Genomic DNA, 25,454 nt, shown 5'->3' on the forward strand with positions numbered 1-25,454 from the left:
TTATTTTATTTATTGCAAGTGAAAAGTTAATACAAATTGTATTTGATTGTTTTGATTTAGAGCAGTGAATAACTGCTATTAAAATATAATAGGGTATCACTGTTTATTACTGATTTTAAAGGTTACTGAACTCTTGAAATGATTTGGATATACCGTTCTAACAACACAAGATTGGCCCCTCTGTATTATTCGTGGCCCCTCTTGTGCCCCCCAGTTGAAAAAAATCCTAGAATCTCCCCTGCTGGAGAGGTATCGGTACCGATCGGCGGCGCTCCTGAGTTTCAGCTGGTAGAGAGGAGAAGGATGAAGGGAGGGAAAGAGGAGGTCGGCTTCAAGAAGGGGGTCTCCAGGAATCCCCATACTACCCCACACACCCCCACAGGTCACCTCAGCTGTATCAGATGCTGTATTCCAAATTTACAAAACGCCATTAAGCAATTTAAAATAAAAATATATAGTAAAATACGAAAAAAAAAATTTATTACATAAATTTATGCATTTAGCAGACGCTTTTATCCAAAGCGACTTACGGTGCATTCAGGCTATCAAGGTTGAAGGTAATAAACAGATTTTACAGATATATATATATATATATATATATATAGTTTTGAAACACTGCATAAATAGATTTATGAATTATGGCAACACATTCGCTGCTATATTAGGCTACGTGTAATACAATCATACGATTACCAGATTTATTTATTATTATTAGTAGTAGTAGTAAATAATAAATATATATATATATTGTTATATATTTTCACCCATCTATTCACTGAACTAATATTACAATGCAACTTCAATGAGATTATGTGAGAACTGATACAATTAGGCCCTCTAGTGCAAGACTTCAGGAATTACAGTCGTCCAGTGTAATTACAATAGCGCTCTCTATACGGGTTAAAAACTGGGGTAGAACATATAGTCTATGGGTAGAACACGGACAGACCCTTCACAATCACAGCAACCATACAACTATCAGTAGTTAATAATGGTACATTTCTAAAACAGGGTTTATTTAAACTCTAAATCTGATTACCTGCGTTTGAGTAATATAACTCGCCCCACCACATTCCAGAACATAACATTGTTAACAACAGTTCATGCAGTCGTTTAAATAGCTATAATGATGTAGCCTATATTCTGTATTTGTTCATTTTGGGTGATCAATGAAATGGAATTGAGAAATTCGTTCTCTGGTCTTACTGGACCAGTGTATTTCATTTAACCCCATAAAACGTTACGTTACCCCTGACGTCGACATCTCCATGGCAACTGCCAACAACAATTTATAGTCGAGAAAGTAAAGTGTTGTCTGGGAGGCGCGTTCACAGCACAGGCAGCACTAAAATCCTTCTGGACCCCGCGAGAATACAGCGTGGAAAATCATCGTTTAGCTTTAAAATTAGATTTACAAAACTATAAACTTCTTAAGAGGTCAGTCGAAAGATGGCTTTGAGTTACCGGTCAGTGAAGTCAAACATCAGATCCAGAGGGTCTCATCGGTCCTCTGCCCCAGTGGACAACATTAAGGAGACGCAGGTCTGCTTGATTTCAGACATTTATCACCTCACATAAGTTACACGCGGGTTATTATTTCATGTGTGAGTTTGTGTAATCATCTCAATAATAATAATTATAATAACTTTTATTATTTTCTTTTCTAAACAATTCTTTCTTTCTTTCTTTCTTTCTTTCTTTCTTTCTTTCTTTCTTTCTTTCTTTCTTTCTTTCTTTCTTTCTTTCTTTCTTCAAAGTTTGAACAGACCAGACAATTATTTTGAAATGTTTGTAAAAGTATTTGAAACAAGTTTGTATAATTGATTGATTGATTGATTGATTTGTTTATTTTTAACCAAATGTTAATTCATGTTAAATAAACTTACAAGAGGTGGGATTTATCACATGAACCAATTACAGCACAATGTAACCAGTCATATCCAGTCATATTGCGATGGAAACACTACCTCCTTTCAAGTGAGGAAAACTCCCCTGACACACGTTAGAGCTTTTAAGGGTGCGTTCACATTTGTAGTTCGGTTAGTTTGGTTCATTTGGATTGGACCAAAAAGAAAAATGATACATTTGGACCTGGTCCACTTAGCGTTCACACTGGCATTTTTGGTCGGCTTTGGTTCGCTTGATTGGTCGCCTTGAATGATGTATATATTGTGACAGAATTCACAGACCAACCCAAACAAAAGATGCGTTAGACTTAAAACGATGATGTCAAATCTCCCATTAAACGATCGATCTTGCTCAGTGCCACTTTAAATCGAACACACCTTATGCCTACTGCTGGACTAAGCTTGCTCGTGTACATATAATTGTATTTTCACCACCTGCGAACTGACAAGGATCTCCTAAAAGGCACCTAACCTCATCTTTGCTTCACATTTGTCTGCTCATTTTGTTTTGGTTAAACTGCGTCATCAAATCATGTTGCATAGCATCACATCTTGTCATTACTTCCTGTTTTTGGTTTGTTTAGAAGTATTTGTTATGTGTTACCTATATAATTTGAACCACACCAGAGTTTGTTTGGCCTCGATCCACTTGTTTGGTGTGCCCCATGGTTCAGGTGGCAACGTTCACACATGCTCAAATGAACTGCACAAGGGTTCGTTTTAAAAATGAACTCGAACTAAAAATGATGAGTGTGAATGCACCCTAAGCTGTACTATAGTCTATTTATGGGACTTACAAAGCCTTGTTACAACATTTGGAAGTATCTTTCAGATTCAACATTTTTTTTTTCCAAATGTTGTACAAAACACTAGATGGCGGCAAAACTCTGTAGCAAAATGTAGAATCAACCGGAAAATAATCTTTACTTGCTTTTGTTACTGGGCTGGTGGAAAATGTGGGTAGCCACTGCTTAAGACACTAATACAGGAAGTGAATTTGCAAATGTGCAAGTACTGTGTGTACTGTACATGTAATATGATATTCACAAAATAGACTACTTTGTACAATATAGGCCTACAGATTTTCATTCAGCAGAAATTAAGCTGTAGAATTGTACATCATGATATGCAATGCAGGCTTTGTGTGTGTGTGTGTGTGTGTGTGTGTGTGTGTTTTATTGTTGAGGAGATGGAATTCTCATTCAAGTATCAGGGTTATTTTAGAAATTTCACCTGAAATTGCAGGGGGAAAATAAACAAATGAAACAATTTACACATTGCAGAGCTGTAAAATTTATGTGTAAAACTCATATAATCTGGCTTTGGAAGAATTAATATTCACAGTTTATGAATAATATGTAGATACTTTCTACTGCAGCAAATCTAGAAGCTAAATTATCAGGAATGTCACTATATGATGATTACTAGAAGAGTTATCACACTCTCATGGTTGTTCATAATTGTTTTATGTATTGGCAGATGAATTGGGAATTCATATCTCATTTGTGCATTTTCATATTATCTCCTTATACACCACTGATGACTAGGTTTAAGGGTGGACATCCAGGCTTAGGCTTTGAGAGCAGGTTGGAAGAGCCAAACCTGTTAATTCGAAGGGGGTGTCCATATGTGTCAGTTTGACCATAATTTGTAGCACTCATATTGAATTATCTAACTGCAACATTGCTGAGATCTCATTACTGTCTAGGAGGAGAGACAATTATATATTCCCATGGTGGCCTAAAAATAATTTATTTTGGCATCCAATGGTGAAGGCTCAGTCAGCAATTTTTAAAAATTCAGGATTTAGATTTGCAAACCCATAAATATCCCAATAAATGAATGCCAAAGCATCGGCTCAAATGCAGAATGGGATTGCTGGTATGGAAGCTTTGTATGCAGAGAGTGAGTTCTCCTTATTAAATGACAAATCACCTTTGATGTCTTATAGTTGTGGACTTAGAGGTATCTTAAAAAAGATTGATTTGATGTAAATGTTCTGTACCTGTGTTCTTGTTTGTGCTGATGTTATTGGATTTTGCACAAAGGTTGCAGAGAAGATCTAAGAATGGCCGTTAATGAGACCTAGAGCCTAGAGAGACCTAGAGAAATCTTTTGAATGCTTGTTGAGAGAGATACAAGGACTTTCTTCCTGTCCCTACTGATGTGTTGTGTTACTGTGCATTTAACATATAATCAACCTTTAATGACTGTAAAGCAGAACATAGATCTGAAGTTTATTACAATAGTTATATCTGGTACGTCATGCATCATTATTATTATTACACATAAATGTGCTTAGGGATTTGTACAAATTATAAAGTATTGCATTTAGCCACATTTGTCACCCCACACCATTTATATTATGAATATGAATGATGCTTCAGAAAATGTAGCTTTTTCAAGAGATTTGTACTTTTCTGTGTGTTCAGAGAATGTAGACTAGAGAACCAAGCCATGTCTAGCTACCAGAATATCTCTGGATTTGTGAATGCTACATTAAAATAACTATAACTGCACATAACATAATATTAATATAAAAAAACCACTTAACTGTACTAAACAATAGTACATTTTCACTATAGCCAAAGACTTTAGATACACAAAGATGGTGCATGTTTCTTATTAAGGGGAGAAAGTGCAACATGCAATATGGCACAAAAAAAGCCCCACATTCTAAATAAAAGAGACAATCACTAAATAGTAAATCACATCACTGCAGCTGCAGCTATAGAAACAGACATTGTCCCGAGACAAAGTGTCGGCACTACAGGGGGGTCCAGTCTGGACACCTAGGTCACTGAGCATACCAGGACCCCTCTAGAAAATGCAAATGCCTAGTTTGCTTGGTCTGGTGCCGAGTCTGCTGAGACGTGTGCTAAGGCTAAGACTTTGCTATAGTACACTTTGTAATAGTGTCAAATTAAACAATTTACTTTAAAGAACATTTTAAATCATTATGTTTTCATATATTTTATTATGCTTAAGTAGAAGCAAGCTTGTTTGTGTTGACTAAAATACTAAAGCCCATGTTAGATTTTAAATGTAGTGTGATATTACATTAAAAGTTCATTTATTTTAAATCTACTAAATCATTGTGACTTGTGTCACTCGGTACAAATTTATTTAAATACATAACATACGAGTTTCAATAGACATTACATTAAGTTTGCACTTAAGTATTCTATTTCCATAATAAGTATTCATAAAAAAAAGTATATAAAGTTTACTTTTTTTCAAGAAGGGTATCTAATTCTAAACACATTTCAAAGGGTGGCATATTCAATGTTTAATGTTGTCACTTCTGTTACTACAGTTAAACTTTTCCTCTGGAGTACAGTTGAGTAACTTCATATCGTTTGCTTAGAGACACATTTGACACACTCTGTTTTTTTGTTTTTTTTTACACCCTATACTTGTTCAACAATAAACAAATTCAATACCTGTTTTTAAGCATAAACGGTGTTGTTCTTTTTGTTGCAATACCTGTATTAATAACCTGAACATAATGAATGATGAAAATAACACATCAAATCTGATAGAATTCATTCAGCATAAATTTCAGTCAGATCTGGCAAAAAAAAAAAAAAAAAAAACCCTTTTTGTTTTCTGCCTGCGTGAACATACAGTGACCATAGAAACTTGATAGTTGACTATTTACCTGGGCCTGTAAACAACCACCTAACAACCAAAAGCAATAGCAATGCATTAAGCAATCACCCACAATACCCATTGCATTAACATATGCTAAGGTATTCTGTGTATTCTGTGTTGTAAGGAAGTGTAAAAATATTACCTCTCATCATTCAGAGGGCTGACATTCTGCCTGTAACTGTAGACTTAACAACAATGGTCCATTTTGCCTCATAGTTGATATATGAGAAGGTCCAAGACCTCTTCTGCTAACCAGCCAGAGCACAGGTGGTTAGACAACATCAAAAAACTGGATAGAGAGCCAATGAAGGGATAAACAATTATAGAGATAAAGTTCAGGTGTTTAGCACACAGCATGATCTCATATCAGTATATGATTCAACTGGAAATTATTTGAGCACTTGGCATTTTTACTTGGTAAAAATGCTGCCCAGCACACCCGACTTTCAAAACAAGGTAAGATGAACCTTTGCTTCTCAGGTTAATAGTGTCTGTTGACAGAGTAGCATCCATAATTAGTGTTACTTAGAATGTACGTATTAACATTTAACAGTTTTCTTTTTCCAATTTATTAACGCATAATTGATGACAACAAACCCAAAAAGAAGCAAATTACATTGAATGCAAAAAGCTTCTCAAAAGAGAAAACTGCCCATTTAGTAGGGTTGTAAGGTTTGTTTTATTTATTTATTCATTCATTAATAGTATTGAGTGAAATATGTATTCTTTTTGGTGGACTGTTTTAAAAGCAGCAATACAATTCAATGGAAAAATGAAGTGTATGCATGAATTGAATCCTCTAGTGTTTACCTTTAATGTAACGCACGACTCTGTTTTGGCATGAACTGTCATATTAATTTGCAGATTGATGCTCTCTACTCATCTGGAAAATCTTCCCCCGCTAAGGTTATCCTTTTATTTGTCTTGCTTGTTGCGTTGCTATGTGACGGCTGGCGTTCAGGCCACATAATTTATTTCCAGTTGTTTTGGCAGTCATGGTTAAGAAAACACTGATCTGTCATTCCAATGCTAAATGATCACTCCCACTAGCTATACTGGTCAATTGCTATGTAGGCTTCTGCTTGCCCAGGCTTGTTAGCCTCTGTTTGCTGTGGCATTTGACTCTACACTGGGCTATAAATCATCCCCCTTTTCACCTACTGTCATTCAGATGGCTTCACTTGATTTCAGAGTCTGTTACCTGTGTCAGACACGCTTTTTTGGCAGTCATTTATCTCACAGATTTGGACAAAGCAACAGAACATTTTAGAGAAACAGACCTCTTGTAGCAGAGGTCAAAGGAGTGAAGGGGTTATTATATCTATGATTTGAGAATTTTCCTCATTCCTCACAAAAGCAGTATCAGCTTACTGAAGCCTCTCCTCTATTGACATCTATTTGAAAAAATGTTTTATCTCATTGCCAGTCTACTGCTGTGCACACTGTGTTTTAATTAATTAATTATTATTTTTTGCTAACTGCAAGACCTCCAGCTGTATGAAATGCAAAGACTTCAAAAACTGGTACGACAAAAACTGATGTGTTTTCACATATTAGAACGCTGAAGTAGGCATGATGGATGCATGCTGAATCTGTCAATTAATTTGCATGTAATTATGGCTGTATTATGCTGGCATATTGCATAAGGAACAGTTGTCAGTGTTTAATCTATGGATTTCACATCTATGGCTTCAAATCCTGAAATGCTGATTGTGCATCTAAAAGGTATAGTGTCAGGGTCTTGGAATTGGTTTTCAAAGCATGCTCACCACTGCCGGGATAAAATTCATGAAAAATTCAGTGTTAAGCTGAGCTTTTACCTGCCACCTCTACAGCTGAAGTGTTGTGGTAGATGAGAACAGCATGAGGAAAGCAACATGTTAGGGAGATTAAATGGGCTGAATGCTGGTATCTCTCTTCTAGTAGTTATTTATCTGTCTCCTGGGCTCCTATCTCACCTGCAGTATCTCACACAATGTTTTAACAACTTTGTGAAGCCAATAGGAAACTTACCAAACCTTAACCTAAAAAATATCAGAACTAAATATTTTTTGTTTACTGAACACAAAGCCTATTATCTATAAGCATACAATTTTTTTTATATATTATTCAAATAGTCTAAATAAATAAAATAATAATACCTTAATACATTAGCAGTCTTGTGGCATGAAGTCACATGTATTTAACATTTTTGTTTGTTTTTAAAGGAACTATTACGTGAAAATTACTATACTGTGTATTTTAACATTAACCTAACCCACTGGGCAAAGTTATGTCCAGTGGACATCTTTTTATGTCTTTGCAGATGTTGAAAAGACATCCACTGAGGAGACAGAATGTTTTTATGATGCCTTTATTTAAATGTTTTTTATGTCTTCTGTACGTCCGATATAGACGTTCCCAGATCCTCCTTACAATGTTATGTGACTTTATTTCTGTCAGACATCTAGAGAAGCTCTTATTGAGAATTAACAGAGGTTTAAATGTTGATTTTTGATTCATTTGAAGTAGGGCTTGCACGATGTGTTGTTTAAGCATCGATATCGCGATGTACAAATCCACGATAGTCACATCGCAGGATGTGCGATGTAGGCTGTCGTAGTTGATCCGTTATTCATTAACTGTATGGGCCAAAGAGCGCGCGCGTGCGAGAGAGAGAGAGCGCGAGCGCGCGGCCGGCGACACACTAGATGCGTGGCGCAAGCGTCTCAGCTGCGTGGCGTGTCCGTTTTTAATTCGGCTCCCATGTTAACAGGTTAGAGCTTGCAGACTGCCTGCATGAGACGCGCGTCTCAGGTGCGGCTCAAGCGCGGCTTTCCATATGCATGCTAGAAATAGACCCGACGCCTATTTATATTGCACCTGTCACCGGCCTGAGAGAGAGAGCGCGCGCGCAAAGCAAGCCCCGGCCGCACGTTCAATGTCTTCAAACAACACAAGCGCTGTCTTGCTCTCTCTCCCTCGCGCATATTAATCAATTGAAACGATGGTTTCAATGCTTAAATCATTTAAAATGAGAATGTAAGTTTGCTCACCCCATTTTTGTTTGTAAGAATATTTTTTTATTTCATATCGCAATATTTATCGCAGAAAAATAAAATATCGCAATGTAAATTTTTCCCAATATCGTGCAGCCCTAATTTGAAGTCACCATTGTGGTGGAAAGTGTTTGGTTTGGTTGGGATCTTGGTCCAGTTGCTGCGAGCAACAGCCCATATAGAATCACAGACAGCAATTATTTGATCAGTTTTAACAATGAAGCTATGCCTCAGATTTCATCTTCATATCCAATTTTGAATCCTTATCCAACCAGGGTTTACATTAGCATTGAGGGGACAGCATTTCCCCATTGTGGCTTTAATGCTTTGTCTCCCATTCTCACCGACCTTGTCATAAACATCATAATTTTTTTTTAAATGATCATACGCCTTCTTGCTACATGCTGCTGTCGCCTCCATGCTTTTTTTTTTGTTTGATGACGCGTCACGCATGCGGTGGACGGCGGTGCGACACTGGTGGCTGGTGTTGCCAGATTGGATGTTTCTCCCGCTATATATTAAGACCCGTTTACGGTGTGTTTTAGCCGGGGTATTCGCCTGGAAGACTCTATAGAAATCTGGCACCCTATTGAACGAAGTTAACCTGAGAGAGCGTGCTGTTCACATACACCAGAATGAACGAGTTGACAGTAACGTTCATCAGGCATTAATACAGCACGTTCAGTTCACGTTCGCCCAAAATATGAATGAGTTCATGAACTATTGTTCAATGAACACGTTCAGGCACAACACTGGTGTTGATGTGTCAAAGTCACCTTTATTTGTGCTTGTACAGTACCTGTTTGACAGCTCACCCCTGAAGCTTTTCATATTCTTCATATCCTGCGTGGTGGATTGTCAAGTGAAATGTACTTTTCTATTAGGAGGTAATATTTGCATCCTTAAATTGACTTCCAGAGGCATTTTGACTAGGGCTGCAACAATATGCTCATTTCAAGATGGTTTTGCCTCATTAAACTCCTAATTTGCTGCTTATTAATAGGTAGTAAGGTAGTTATTCACACTAATAACTAGTTGCTTATTACCATGTCTATTATTAACATATTGGCTGTTTATTAGTGCTTATAAAGTACATATAATGCATGACATCCATAATCCTACCCAATACCCTAAACTTAACAACTACCTTATAAACTATTAATAAGCAGCAAATAAGGAGTTAATTGAGGCAAAAGTCATAGTTAATGATTCGTTAATAGTGAGAATTGGATCCTAAAATAAAGTGTGACCAAATTAATGTATTTAAAATGCAGAATAAGCCATTAATTTGTGGTTAATAAATAGATACCATATCAACAATATGTAACCCCTCTCACCCGGGTCCTCTCCGACGCTCGAACCCGGGTCTTCCGGCATGGGAGGCGGACGCACTAACAAGGAGGCTAAATGGCTACAGCCACTAGCGTCTGTCGCTAGTGCATCTCTTGAGATCGGGGAGTGAGGTTTACCTGCACAGCACTACTCGCTGGCCTCCGTTACACTCACCCCCTTAAACCTCACTCCCATCCGGGTCACGACACCAATGTAACCCCTCTCACCCGGGTCCTCTCCGACGCTCCTCGCACTCGCTCGAACCCCGGTCTTCCGGCATGGGAGGCGGACGCACTAACAAGGAGGCTTGTTACAAATATATAGAGAATAAAATTGTGGCAAAAATCATTTTTTATTTTTATTTTTATTTAAGATATACCTAATGTAACCATAGCAAAAGTACATTTCTGGCTGAAATAAATTTTTACATCTACGTTTGTTGTGTTAATTTAAAAGACAAAAATCTTCTATTAGTCTCCAATCTGTTATTAGGCAGTTTAGACAGTTCTTTAATGCTTCACTGAATAGCAGAAGACACTAACCAATTTTAAATTCCAATTGTGCAGATGGGGAACGTTGTAACTCTGTGTTACAGTATGCCCTGCTATTATTAAAACTATGCTATTATATGACAGCGATGTAATTTACACTAATTACTTTTATGAATTTTAATGAGAAACCACATTAAACTCCTGAATAAAGCTGAGAGTCAATGTTGCAAAATTATTATTTCAAGAATTGTAAAGCATTTTGGTTTGTCTATTTGACTCGTGTTCATTGTCTAACTACAAAATTAGTTTACTTTAATTCTTAAAAACACCATTATTTTATTTGAAATAATTTTATTTTATTGACAAAATATCTATATCTATATCTTGTTTATATATAAGCAAAGTCTAAAATAAAGCAATTTAAAATAAATGATCTATTCTGGAAAAAAAAATGATTTAAAAATGGTAAAATAAAAAATTAATAAATTATGAGTGGTTAAGTGAATCAATTATGTCAATCAATGTCAGTGTTTTAATGAATGTGTCATTCAATCATTAATTCAGTTCATTAATTAATTTGTTCAAAAGGCTGCTTCATTCAGGAATGAAGCGAGTGGCTGTCTTTATAGCTGAATAAAAACTGATTGTTTCAAAAGAAAGTTGTGAGTTTCTTGAAGAAATTTAACCATTCTGCTGTGGTGTGATGACAATGCTTACATTGTTGAGTTATTTATTTATTCATGTATTTATTTTGTAAATGAGAAATGATACAATTAAAATCTATATTATACAGAACAGAAAGAATGCCCTTGGAGTGAAGATTGTTTCAGATCCTCAGAAAAGCCAAAATGTCAACATATTCTTTGAGCATCTGGCCCACAAAATGGTTTTTAGTTTATTGCCCCACCCCGCCCTTTTTTTCTTTACAATGTTACCTAGCACCCCGGCAAAGCTACTTTTACTGTCTCTCACTGCTTTGACGAGGGACCCAGTCTCCTCTGCCCATTTAAGGCTTTGTTCAGTCAGCTTTCTTTTATTCTCTACAAGAACCCTAAAGCTTTTACTGCCGTGAGTTGGATAGATTATTTGACTACTCCAGTCTAGACGATAGACAATCTAATCAAAACTTTCCCTCATTTTTTTTTTTTTAAATTCTACACTTGAATCTATATTTTTGGGAGGGGGGGGAATGTTGTGAGTTAGGACTGATACTCATTGTTTGCTTGAATGAAGATAAAGCTACTTGATAGTCTGGCAGTGTTTAGATGTAAGATCTCATGGATAAAATGCATGAAAAGAAGTCTGGAATAGGCCTGAAGGGCAGTCGTCGATAATCTCAAACAGCCAGATCACTGCTTTAAAGTATGTATGACTCCATGTTCTGATGATGCTTCATTTGCTTGCCTTTTTCTGTGGTGGTGTTTTTTCTTTTTTTTCTTTTTAATATGTAAAAGTGATTAATGTTTGAATTTTGAAGATGTTTCATTTTTTGAAGATTTCAAGAAGTTAATAATCCTGCAATATGTGCCCTGATACAACTATACTTTTATTAATAGACCATGTATAAAAGCGTGTCAAACTACAATAATACAATCTTGACGCTAAAGTGGGCACATTTTCTTATTACACAGCAAAAGCTGAAGGAAGAGCGTGAGGCCAAGAGAGCACAGCTGGATAGCAGACATGACTATGTTCTCAGCATTGTGTCCTCCTGTGTGGGTTTGGAGAAAGCTGAAGTGGAAGATGCAATACTGGAAGGCACACAGGTTAACAATATTCCACAGACACACTTCTTAATTTGGTTTTGAAGAGCATGTTGTCCACATTTTCTAGTCAGGAAGTCATTGATTACTAGGACTCCCTAGGATATTTTATACAATGTTATTTAACAGTATTATGTCTGATCTTTCAGATTGAGCGGATAGAGCAGTTCTTTGATGCAAATGGACTTCCTCACCTCATTTTGTACTACCAGGATACAGAGCATGTAGACATGGGTTAGTAAAATTTAGTAAAAAATCCAAGAAATACTGTAATTCTCTGAATGTTTGACTATTTTTGTTTGTTTGTAATTATAATTTTTTTTTCTTTGTAATTCTAAATATTCTCAATGATGATTCTCATTAAATTCTCACAAATGTTACACTGCATCCAAACAAGACATGCGATAAGATCAGTCTGTCTTTGTTTGGTAGCTGTATCATCTTCAGTGTATCGCAGTAAGAAAGCCAAGGTCTTTGTGACAGAAGGCACGGATGTGGCCCTCACTGGCATTTGTGTATTTTTCACCCGGGCAAACACCTCCAAGCCTATCACGTCAGAGAATATCCACAGGGTAAATGGAAACTCATGTTTTTGTTTGCTTTTTGAGAAATATTAGAGTGACTACTGTGTTACATCTTAACCATATAAAATTATACATTTGAAATGTCAGCCAGATAAACAAATAATATGTATATACACACACATAGTTTTCATAGTTTATTTTTAATTTCATGTGACTGTTATTTCATATGTAAGGTTTCATTAAACAGTGAGTTTTAAACCAAATATTATTCAACTGATCAAGCAAAAACAATGTAATTGAATTTGAATAATGCAATTGTTGCTGATATTTTTGTGCCCAAAAAGTAAGATGAAATGTTGATAGCGTGTAATGTAGATGCATGCAAATATCAGTTGTCACTCTATTTCTTAATACTATGCTTATGATTAAATCTACGTAGTTTTCATCATGGGGGCAAAACATATACTATACTAAACTATACCAAAAGTCATTTTGCTTGCTTCAAAATATGAAGATAGGCAGTATAAATGTAGAAGATTGTGTTCAACAGGTCTTTTAACAAAGTTTTGGCCTATAGGCCTTAGAAAAACTTTATAGGGTTAATTTATCCTGTTACACATTGCTTTAATGCATTTTGCTAGTAATTTACAAAACCATGTCTTAACAGGTAAAAAAACTAAAAATGCAAATCTTATTAGACAATGAATTATACAATATTTGTTTGTTTGTTAGTTGGTTTATCATTTTATTTTAAGCACTTTAACTGACCATTTTTTGTGTGTGATATTTTAGAGCCTTATATGACATCAAAACAACAACAAAAGTCTCTTGTGTATACGTTCATCCTCTCCCCTCTGTTTTCTCTCATAGGATGTGAACTTTAACATGTTGGACACCATGGGTGTTGGTCTGCTGAAGAGTGTGGAGCAGCTGCTGTCAGAGATCTTCATCCCTACTCTGTGGAAGATGAACCACGGCTGGGGAGAGCTAGCAAGCTCGCAGGCTCAGGCTGTCAAGCAAGACTTTATAAACTCTCTGGACAGCTTTGTCTCAGTTTTAGCTGGGGCACAGGAGAGCCTGCAGGAAAAGGTCTCACAAATACAAATAGGCACACTTTTACAATTACATAAATACATCCAGGAATACACAGACTCCATTCTAGTACTGTATTGATCCATAACCTCTCAAAAATTAAATGGATGGTGGATTTGGTCAGGTAGATGAAATATTGGAAAGTTTTCAGCCGTCAAGATCCTGGTTTCTAGATTTATGAGATCATATATATATATATATATATATATATATATATATATATATATATATACATATACATATATATACATATATATATATATATATATATATATATATATATATATATATATATATATATATATATATAAATTTGATTTAATTACCTAATAGACATTATATTAGGTAACATGAGATTTAATCATAATAATTTATATAGCGCTTTTCTGCTTTTCTAAGCACTCAAAGCACTATACATTGTGAGGGGGGTCTCTCCTCATCCACCACCAGTGTGCAGCATCCACCTGGATCAGGGGTGTCAAACTAAATTCCTGGAGGGCCAGAGCCCTGCAGAGTTTGAACTCTAATTCAACACACCTGATCCAAGTAATCAAGTCATTTCTGAACAATTGAATTTGAAAAATACATGGTATGCATGTTGGAGCAGTGTTGGAACAAAACTCTTCTGGGCTCCGGCCCTCCAGGAATTGAGTTTGAGACCCCTGCCCTGGATGATGCAACAGCAGCCATAGTGTGCCAGAATGCCCACCACACACAAGCTTACTGGTTGAGAGGAGACATAGTGATGAAGCCAATCAGTAGATTTGGGGATTGTTAGGAGGCCATGATGGTCAGAGGGCGAATTTGGCCAGGATGCTGAGGCAATGGCACACCTCTACTCTTTTTGAAAGACATCCTGGGATTTTAATAACCACAGAGAGTCAAGACCTCAGTTTAATGTCTCGTCTGAAGGATGGTGCTTTTTGACCATATAGTGTCCCAATCACTATACTGGGGCATTAGGATGCGCACAGACTGCAGGGTGAGCACTCCCTGCTGGCCTCACTAACACCTCTTCCAGCAGCAACCTAGTTTTCCCAGGAGGTCACCCATCCAGTTACTGACCAGGCTCACCCCTGCTTACCCTCGGTGGGCAAACAGTCTTGGGCTGGAGGGTGATATGGCTGCTGGCTGGATTTGTGTGACTTTATTTAGATATAATTACTTAGCTATAACTTAACTGTAGTAACTAGCGTTCACTTTCAGTGTTATGACTTTGTAAAGCAGATAAACTCATTGCAAGGTTGCCAGAAATTATACACATTATAAATTGTCCCTACCTCAAAATTAATTATCTAGACTGCTTCACAGTTTAAATAATAAACTTTATTTTTTTTTTTCTACTAAAAAACACTCAAGTCTTTTTTAACACAGATCATCAATTTAATATCCACCATACAAAATACCTCTATCCCAAAGTAATATCTGTGGAAATTGTTTGATATTTCAGGTAAACCTCAAAGAATGTGAAACTTTTGACTTGACGACATTGAAAGGTCCTTCAGATTACACAGCGGTGGCTAATAATGCAGAAGCTCTGGAGAAGATTGAAGCTTGCATGAAAACTTGGGTCAAACAGATCGAACAGGTTTCAGAATAATATATGAACATGTTATTTGAGAGTGTGTGCTTGCAAATAACATAGGAGCTTCCTCAAAATTTTTACTTTTTTGTCATTTCTTTTATATGTTGTATTCACTTTTTAACCACCCTGTCTTGTGGTCTGAAGGTCCTTGCAGAGAGTGACCAGTTAAGAAAAGAGGCAGATGACCTGGGCCCCCGTGCAGAGCTTGACCACTGGAAGAAACGCATGTCCCGTTTCAACTATCTGCTGGACCAGTTGAAGAGTCCTGAGGTCAAAGCTGTGTTGGGGGTTCTTATTATAGCCAAGTCCAAACTGATTAAGGTTAGTTTTATGATTTATATGTATATATCACTATTAGCTGTTGGGTGAAAAAGAAAATAGCTGGGACATTTATCTTGCCACATAAAAGTGAAGGTACATTTTTTTTAAATATATAATTGAGTTTTTTTGAATTAATAAGGTGAATGTTCTTTACTTTTGCACAATTCCTTTTTTCATTTTCATTTCAGTAATGCCCTTGATTTAGCCCCTAAATTATTTGCCTCCGCAGGTTTGGCGAGAACTAGACATCAGAATTACTGATTCGGCAAATGAGGCCAAAGACAATGTGAAGTACCTATACACCCTTGAGAAGTTCTGTGACCCACTGTACAACAGCAACCCTGTAAGGCTTATTCTGTAGTTATTAAATTTGTGCCATACAAACATAGGAAACAAAGCGTCTTGTGTAGATAGAAATTTGTATCTTTCAATCATGGGAACTCTCAGAATAGCATGTTAAAGGACTGCTAACATATATCCAGACACGCTGCTGTAAGCATGTGAAATGTACTGCTGCTGCATCAATAAGCACATATAAATCACCTAGCAGATCAAGACAGGTGGAGATGGGGGAGGTGGAGGGTTCCAGAGGATCTCTGATAGCATGCTGCATGACCAGCTATATATACACTGCACTGGTCAGAATTAAGAACAATAATTATATCACTACAGTGGGGTGGGATCCAGAATTGAGTTCCTGAATTTCATGTGTTGGAAGCAGGAAAATAGGCAAGCAAAAAGATCATGGTGCCAAACAGTATTGGCTAAATGACTGGGTTTTCATGATTTTCATTAGCCATTACTCTAGTCTTCAGTTTCACTTGATCCTTCAAAAATCACTCTAATATGCTGATGTATTATTTATCATCTTAATATTATTCTTTTTTTTTTTAGCCTATGATACTTTTTTCAGGATTCTTTAATGAATAAAAATTTCAAAAGAACCTAATTTATATATATATATATATATATATATATATTTGTAAGTCAGTATTTTTCTTTCCTTTTTTCTTTTTTATGGAAATCCTTTATCCTTTATGATCCTAAGGCTGTCTTCAAAACATATTTTATATCAGTTTATAAAGAGTTTTGTGAGCATTTGTCAACTCTGTCAGCTTACAAGTCAAATCTGTCAGACATAAAGCCTGAAACTGTTACACTAGGATGACAATGTTGACATGATTAAGCTGTGACTGAAGCGACCTCAAAATCTTTTGTATATATATATAATTCCTGTGGCAATGTGTTATAACTAGTTGATAAAGTGTGTTTTTGGTGAATCCTTATGTAGGTGTCCATGGTAGAAGCTATTCCTGGACTTATAAATGCAATACGTATGATCCATAGCATCTCTCGTTACTACAACACCTCAGAGAAGATCACTTCCCTTTTTGTCAAGGTAAGAGTGAGGTGACTCCCAAAATAACTAAATTTCATTACACAGACTTAATGCTTTAAACTAAAAATATTATCTTTCTCTTTAGGTTACAAATCAAATGATCACTGCCTGTAAAGCCTATATCACAAATAATGGCTCGACAACCATATGGGATCAGCCGCAGGAAGTGGTATCTGAGAAGCTTAAAGCTGCCATTCGCTTAAATCAGGTATAATGTGACATTTAGCTGGAAGATGTGTCTATATACTTATCAAGGTCTAGATACCTCTAAGTATAAAGATAAGTATAAGATATAATAATTTCTTTTCTTTTAATATAAGATAGTAAAAAGATGTAATTGTATATATATATATATATATATATATATATATATATATATATATATATAGAAAGGCGTCTCAAAACACTTGAACACAGAATTTGCTTATTTTTGCTCTTGTACTGACAAATACATACAAAATATGTCAAAATACCCGCCTTGGAAATTATGCTTGAAAAACTGTCAGTTATTTCTTAAGTGAAAGTAAACAGTTGAGGAAAAAAATGGGATGTGTATTATATTGGATGCGTTCATCGTCTCTTAAAGTGACCGCGCCTAATTTAGCTACTGGGTGCTATAATGTTAATCCAAGAAAATGAAAATCACTCACTGCTCTTGACTGAATTACTTTGTAGTTTTAACAGTCAAACCAAAAATTATTCAGACACCAGATATAATTTTTGATATATATAGCAAAACTGTAATAATGTGAGAAATGTTGAAGGTGTCTGAATAAATGTAGGTTTTATTGTATATTTAATTTTTACATTCTAGACTATCCAGTGCTATTTTACATTTAATTATTTGGTTTCTGTACCTTGACACCTACAAACTTGAAAAAAAACGTAAACATTGTGTAAATAGCACAAATAAATAAAAATAAACGAACATACAAATTAAACAATTTCAAACAGGGCCCACTTTTTCAAGTATTTTTTGATGCATTTTGGAAACAGGAGATGAGCCCCTTTTCTAATGCACCACCTAGCTGTCACAGTGTCTGGGTTGTGTTCCCTGGGTTTCCACTGGGTGTCCTCCTTTCCCACGGTGTCTGTCACCTTATGAACTGTCTGTTCCCTTATTTGGTCACCTTCCTCCTTGTTTGGGTTAATTGATTATTCCCCACCTGTCTCCAGTTCCCTCATTACCTTCTGTGTATTGATACCCGGTCTGTCTGAGTATGTGTCATGGAGTCCTTGTCTAATGTCTTGTCATAACGTAGTCTTGATCCTGCCTTGTGTTTTGTCTGTTCTTGTTTATTTGGATTCTCTGGTTTTGACCCTGCCTGGACTGTTTACCCTTTTGGATTACCCCTTAATAAATATCTTACCTGCACTTGGATCTCTCTGTGTTTCTTGTATCACCGAACGTGATAGAAGGACTCCGTCAACACGAGATCCAGCGGTATGTCGAGTGATGTTTCTTCCCCAGCCACCGAGCGAGAGAAGCAATCAGTTTGAGGGAACCCACCTGGTCGTGTTTCGCGGGCCAGGGGAGGTCGCCGAGGAGGGAGTGGGCAAGAGGAGACTCAGCATCTCTCTCCACCATGGCCCACCTTCGACTTTGGGCCCATGTGGGAGGGACCAGAGCTGCCGTCTCACTATGGCGGATGGAAAAGGCCAGCGCTACGACCCATGATGGCCGCAGGGCCAGTGCCACTGCACAAGATGGCCGCCAGCCCAGCGCCACGAGGCAAGATGGAAGCCAGCCCCGCGCCACAGCACAAGATGGCTGCCAACCCAGCGCCGCTGCAGTGCATGGCCACCAACCCCGCACCACGAGGCAAGATGGAAGCCAGCCTCACACCACAGTACAAGATGGCCGCCAGCCCAGCGCCACAGCACAAGATGGCCGCCAACCCAGCACCACGAGGCAATATGGACGCCAGCACAGCGGAACAGCACAAAGTGGTCACCAATCCAGTGCCACGATGCAGGATGGCCACCAGCTCAGCGCCAACGCCAAACTTGGCCGCTGCCTCATTCTTGGAGTATTTCTCCATGCTGTCAAAGATCCTAGAAATTCCCAAGACTGTTCACGTCACGGCTGCTGAGCCAGCGCCACAACCCAAGATGGCCGCCAATCCAACCGCTCAATGCAAGTCAAGTCATGGGTGATTTTCAAGGACGGAGTCAAGTCACGGGTGATCTTCTAGGACTGAGTCAAGTCACCGGTGATCTTCATGAACAAAGGCAAGTCACCATCGATTTTCATGAGCAAATACTAGTCACCAATGACCTTCATGTACAAGTGCAAGTCACCGATGGTCTTCATGAACAAATGCCAGTCACCAATGATCTTCGCGAGCAGAGTCAGGCTACCACCGATCTTCTGGAGTCCAGTAAAGACACCAGGGCATTACCAGAGTTTCGTCGTCCCGTTGGTCCGGCCGCACGGAGGTCTGCTCCGCCTTGGGGGGCTCTCGTCCTGATCACATGGCTGTGGTGGTCTTCTGCTCCGCCCTGGGGGGCTCTCGTCCTGACCACACAGCCATGGTGGTCTTCTGCTCCGCCCTGGGGGACTCTGGCCTCGACCACAAGGTTGTGGTGGTCTTCTGCTCCGCCCTGGGGGGCTTCCGCCCTGACCACACGGTTGTGGTGGTCTTCTGCTCCGCCCTGACCACAAGGTTGTGGTGGTCTTCTGCTCCGCCCTGGGGGGCTTCCGCCCTGACCACACGGTTGTGGTGGTCTTCTGCTCCGCCCTGGGGGGTTTCCGCCCTGACCACATGGTTGTGGTGGTCTTCCGCTTCGCCCTGGAGGACTCTGGCTTCAACCACAAGGATATGGGTGTCTTCTGCTCCACCCGGGGGGGCTTCATGTTGTTGTTTTTTTGCTTTTTGTTTTTGTGTTCACTCCTGTCCCTGTTCCTCTCTGTTAGTCTGGCCCTTCGTCCCTCCCCCTGAACCTCCTCCGGTCCTCCCTCCTGGTCTCTCTGTTTTGTGTTCACACTTCTGGTGTCTGTTCCCCATGTTTTTTCTTTTCTGAATATATGTATATATATGCTCTTTGAGCATGTCTGCTGAACACTGCCTTCGAACACCACACTTAACCTTCATCCACAGCTTCCTTTTTCTTTAAGCTTTAAGGCTCTGATCTTTTGTAGGCAAAGATAAACCCAAGAAGAACACATAACCAGTAGACATAAATTATGTTTATTTTATAAATTGTATTTGCTCACAGCATGAAGTCTAGTGTGAATTCAAAGTCATGACCTGGTAAAGCCAATAAAAGAAATTGGACATGACAGATATCTCAAATTGGTTTCACAGCGCAAATTATAACCCTTTTTCTACTAAATTTATTATTTAAAATACAAACTTCACATTAAAGAGGCTCCATTTGTATTAATTAATTAATTAATTTATTTATTTATTGTTCATATGCTATACAGTATTCACCGCATTTAAACACAGTACTTAACCTTCATCCCATTTAGGGAAAATACAAGAACACAAATAACAAACAAAATATTTAACAAACAAACTTAGTTATTGATAATAAGTGGTGAAATAGTAATTTAATATTATATTTTAATATTTGATATAGTGAATATATTTATCGTTGCTTTGTGAACAAAGTGTCTATCAGATGAATAAACTGTAAACACAAATTTTTGTGTCCAATATTTTAGGAGTACCAGAAATATTTCCAAAAAACCAAGCAGAAGCTGGAGGAGAATCCGTCGGAGCGTCAGTTTGACTTTAGCGAAATGTACATCTTTGGCAAATTTGACACGTTTCAGCGACGGTTGAACAAAATTCTAAACATGTTTGGCACCATTACCACCTACAATGCCCTGCAAGACTCCAAAATTGAGGGACTGGAAACCATGGCAACCAGATTTCAGGTATGGCCATGACGTAGTAATCAGGGTGGTCTAGTTTTAGATTTGCACAAAAGAGCATACCCAGAAGATAAAAGTGTATTTACTGACAGGTCAGTACAGATTGCCTTTTTAAGTGGCATATAAATGTTTAATTTGGATGAAGCATTTACTAGTGAGGCAAAAGTTGTGAATTGTAAGCTGAAATTTAATTAAGTTTGTCAAACACCTCAGTTTGTGCAGTCATAGTAAGATATCCACAAGAACCAAGTTATTCACAGTTGGGGCTATAATTAGAATTTATTAATATAATTTTAATGTACTGTTCATAATGGTAAAGTGTAAGTCTCATAGGGTGAATACCGTTAAAGTGGGACACTGTTGGATAATTTGCTATTTCTGTAGATCTACAAATGATTACATGGCGTTCCATAATATTTTTAAACTTAAAAAATAGTCCACCCAAAAATGAATATTCTGCATCATTTACCTCATGTTGTTCCAAAGCTGTATGCATTTCCTTCTTCTGACAAAAGAAGATATTTTAAAGAATGTTGATGACCAAACATTAGGGCAGCACAATTAGAAATTAGAAATTAGAATTAGAGATTTTTTTTTCTTTCTACATGTTATCTTAAGGGTTTTTACATTGTTTTGATTTTAGTTTTAGTATAACATTATAATACTATTCATATTTGTACCTTTTTAATTTAAAGAAGAAACAAATCCAATTTATATTTGACATTTGAGGCTTAATACTATAGAACAGCTATAAAAAAATAAAAATTAGTTAGGGTTTGTCAGCTTGTTTATTTTCATATAAAAATATAGCATGCAGTTACTTCAAAACAAAGGTGTAAACATAAATTTAATCGTAATTAATAATTGCAATTATTACAATTACAAAATTACAATTTCAAGTAAATAATCAACAATTTTGATTATTCACAAACACCATTAACTTGTCAATGGCAATCGAAACATTCTTTAAAACATCTTTACCGAGAAAAAAATAAAAAGTTATACCAATTTGGAATGACGAGGTTAAACAAATGATGACAGATTTTTCATGTTTGGATGGACTGTGAAGTTAATCCTGATATCCAGGATTGGAAAAATAAACACATAATGATAAAAATTAATTTATACTAATTTAACTTATATTAATATTGTCCTACTTTACCTGTATCCCAATCTTGTGTAGCACCAGTATACAACTGCTTTCAAATAAAAAAGTACAATTTTGTTGGAGTTTGATTCAATATATAAAAATTTTCTGGCTATAATTTGCACTCTTAACATGGACTAAGTGGTATTTGTTCTCTCTGCTGCCTACCATGGACAGACTGCAGAAATGCTGGGGAAATGGGAGGTAACTGTAAAGGAAAAACCTGTTTTTAATATAGTGCATGTCTTATCATGGAGCGTTAACCAGCATGGGAACTAAATCCATATCTTTGACTTATAAGTAGAAATTGCCCTTTCACACTGATCCGACATCATTATTGTAATTTGTTTTAGAATGAAGGCCATGATTTAGGTTGCATGAAAATGCAAATTTTACCTTTAGCTTTAACCAAGTATTGTCATACTGTGAGTCCATTAACATTCATTGCATCTCTTTATTCCTGTCAAGGAAGTTTATTAATTCATTCTCATTTTTCTGTCCATGGAAACAAAGTTCAGACATCGGGGACTCCAGGAGTACTGAATAATTGAACAAAAGCTGATAAAGATCTATTGCTAACTCCCATTCATTGTGAAAGTCTATATATAGCCGCGTTTCCACCGCAGGAACTTTACCCAGGAACTAGGGACTTGGTCCGGTACTTGGTGTGTTTCCACCGCAGGAACCAGGAACTAAATAAAAGTTCCGGGTAAAAAAATGCCCCCCAGAAAGTCCCTGCTGGCGAGGTGGTACTTTTTTAAAGTTCAGGAACTTTCGGGGGCGGGACTTTGGCGCTAAACATGCTGATTGGTTGAGTTCACGCAGCATTGGTTGAGTTCAACCACCATTTATTCGGATCAACATTTTCAAAATATTACTGTTATTGTGTCATGAAATGTAATTTTAAAAGTATTTCAGGCGAGAATGTAGTTGTTTGAAACTCAAATCTGTTGTTTATTTATAAAGACAGCGCCTATTTAAAAATGTGTTTCGCCGATCTCGTAGACGGTGAGCTCCACTCGATCAGCGGGAGCTCAGTCCTCATGTATCCGCAGAGAGCAGCCTCTCCTGGGATAGACCTTCTGATATGTGCCGCTGGCTCTGATGTGTCTTTAGTGGTTAAACATAACATATAATTCAGCTGCGGGGTAAATCTAACAGGTTTTCTTTGGTCTGTATTCAATTTATCTATATGTTAAAATGAAAATAAAAAGGCAAGTCTATATAATATTTATTTCATTGTAATGGCTGTATATAACGTTACACATATCCCTGAACTAAGTACATTTCTACAGCTGTTATTATGTTTAAATGAAAATGAAAGGAGGCAGTGGTATTTTATATCCTATTTCGTTTTATTGTAAATATACTGAGGGGAAAATTGCAGTAGCCAAAGCAATCTGAGTTCACGCAGCATTGGTTGAGTTCAACCACCATTTATTCGGATAATTTTCAAATATTACTGTTATTGTGTCATGAAATGTAATTTTAAAAGTATTTCAGGCGAGAAGTAGTTGTTTAAAACTCAAATCTATGGTTTATTTATAAAGATCATGCCTATTTAAAAAATGTGTTTCGCCGATCTCTGAGACGGTGAGCTCCACTCGATCAGCGGAAGCTCAGTCCTCATGTATCCGCAGAGAGCAGCCTCTCATGGGATAGACCTTCTGATATGTGCCGCTGGCTCTGATGTGTCTTTAGTGGTTAAACATAACATATAATTCAGCTGCGGGGTAAATCTAACAGGTTTTCTTTGGTCTGTATTCAATTTATCTATATGTTAAAATGAAAATAAAAAAGGCAAATTTATATAACATTTCGTTTCATTGTAATGGCTGCATATACACATTTTGCTGAACTAAGTACATTTCTGCAGTTGTTATTATGCTTAAATGAAAACGAAAGGAGGCAGTGGTATTTGATATCATATTTCGTTTTATTGTAAATATACAGTACGGAAAATTGCAGTAGCCATGACGAGCAGACTGAAGTTATCAAGTACGCTGCTGTTTATAGATTTACCGGACTTGCGTCATCGCGGACATCACACTCCTGAGACGAATGCACAAAGTCTGAACCAACTACCGAGGATGCACGTCCAAAATCAGCGTACTTTTTAAAAAAAATTTTTATCAGCGGTACTTTGTATTGAGAAACGCGCGCAGACCTACGTCACCAGTCTATTTGCCTAATCTACCCGGTACTTTACACCGCTGTGGAAACGCAGAAAGCAACAGGTCTGGGGGGAAAAAAGTTCCTGGGAAAAAAAGTTCCTGGTACAAATGTTCCGGGTAATTTCGGTGGAAACGCGGCATATTTTACAACAAACTTCTCCTCTGGACATTGAAGGTGTTCTGGTACAAACTGCTGAGTGCTGTTGTAGCAAACGACTGAACAAACTTTCTAGCTAGGAATGCTTTTTCCACAGGAAGTTTTTTTTTTTTTTTTTTTTTTTTATCAAACGCCCATTACAGGAATACTTCACTAAAAAAAATTATATTCTATCAGAATTGTCCTAACTTCATGTTATTCCAAGCCTGTAAGACTTGAATAATTTTGAGGAACACGTGGCTTCAGAAGACTTGAAATTTAGTACACAAGTTGTATGGTCTACTTTTATGGCCTTTTTTGTTCATTAGGAGCTTGGCAGCCACAGGCTACTATGATTCTTATATTGAAATAAAATTTTTGAAATAACAAAAAACATTCTTAAACATTTGTTTTTGTGAATCATAGCAATTAATGAACAATCTTGAGCAACATGAGGTTGAATAAGTGATGACAGAATAAATCACTTACATTTTTAGGTGAACTATTCCACAGTTCGGCATATACCAAGATGGTTTTAAGAATGGTTTTAAGAATGTTTTTTTATTTTTTTTATTTTTTTTGGCAACTATTAGTTTCTTTGTTTTTTTGCAATTATATTGTCTTCTAATGTCCAGGCCATTGTGTTGACTATGAAGAAAAAACAGTACAGTTTCCTGGACCAAAGAAAGACAGACTTTGATCAGGACTATGATGAATTTTGCAAACAAACTAGTGAACTTCATGTAAGTATGTTTTCAGTTTTTAATTTGTATTTATTACTATAAAATTATTACTTATATACTTAAAATTTTATTATTTTAAAAATTAAAAATTATTACTTATATCTTTCTAGAACCAACTAAGAACCTTCATGGACAATACATTTGACAGAATTCAAAATACTGAGCGGGCTTTATATGTGCTCAAGAAATTTGAAAGGTAATATGAGCAAGGGTGATATATGTTTGTGGTTGGTAAGAAATTGGTAGCACTCTAGATTAGGCAGTA

The 25,454-nt window shown here is 37.0% G+C and overlaps 1 protein-coding gene across 2 annotated transcripts in view; it reads left to right on the forward strand.

Moving 5' to 3' along the window:
- Positions 1-1,209: 1,209 nt before the first annotated feature.
- dnah5 (dynein, axonemal, heavy chain 5) overlaps positions 1,210-25,454 on the forward strand; it is a 179,193-nt gene continuing 154,948 nt past the window's right edge. The window contains exons 1-14 of one of the 2 annotated variants that reach the window (XM_026264930.1): positions 1,210-1,542; positions 12,054-12,188; positions 12,335-12,419; positions 12,618-12,757; positions 13,580-13,798; positions 15,252-15,389; positions 15,531-15,707; positions 15,937-16,050; positions 16,999-17,106; positions 17,192-17,314; positions 20,777-20,992; positions 22,314-22,340; positions 25,082-25,189; positions 25,300-25,385. In XM_026264930.1, coding sequence (XP_026120715.1) covers positions 1,450-1,542; positions 12,054-12,188; positions 12,335-12,419; positions 12,618-12,757; positions 13,580-13,798; positions 15,252-15,389; positions 15,531-15,707; positions 15,937-16,050; positions 16,999-17,106; positions 17,192-17,314; positions 20,777-20,992; positions 22,314-22,340; positions 25,082-25,189; positions 25,300-25,385 — 1,769 coding nt within the window. In that variant the 5' untranslated portion in view covers positions 1,210-1,449. The remainder of the gene's footprint in view (positions 1,543-12,053; positions 12,189-12,334; positions 12,420-12,617; positions 12,758-13,579; positions 13,799-15,251; positions 15,390-15,530; positions 15,708-15,936; positions 16,051-16,998; positions 17,107-17,191; positions 17,315-20,776; positions 20,993-22,313; positions 22,341-25,081; positions 25,190-25,299; positions 25,386-25,454) is intronic. The other variant, XM_026264931.1, reaches the window with a different exon arrangement.

The sequence above is a fragment of the Carassius auratus genome, unplaced genomic scaffold (genome assembly GCF_003368295.1).
Source record: "Carassius auratus strain Wakin unplaced genomic scaffold, ASM336829v1 scaf_tig00217152, whole genome shotgun sequence".
Classification (NCBI taxonomy): Eukaryota; Metazoa; Chordata; class Actinopteri; order Cypriniformes; family Cyprinidae; genus Carassius; species Carassius auratus.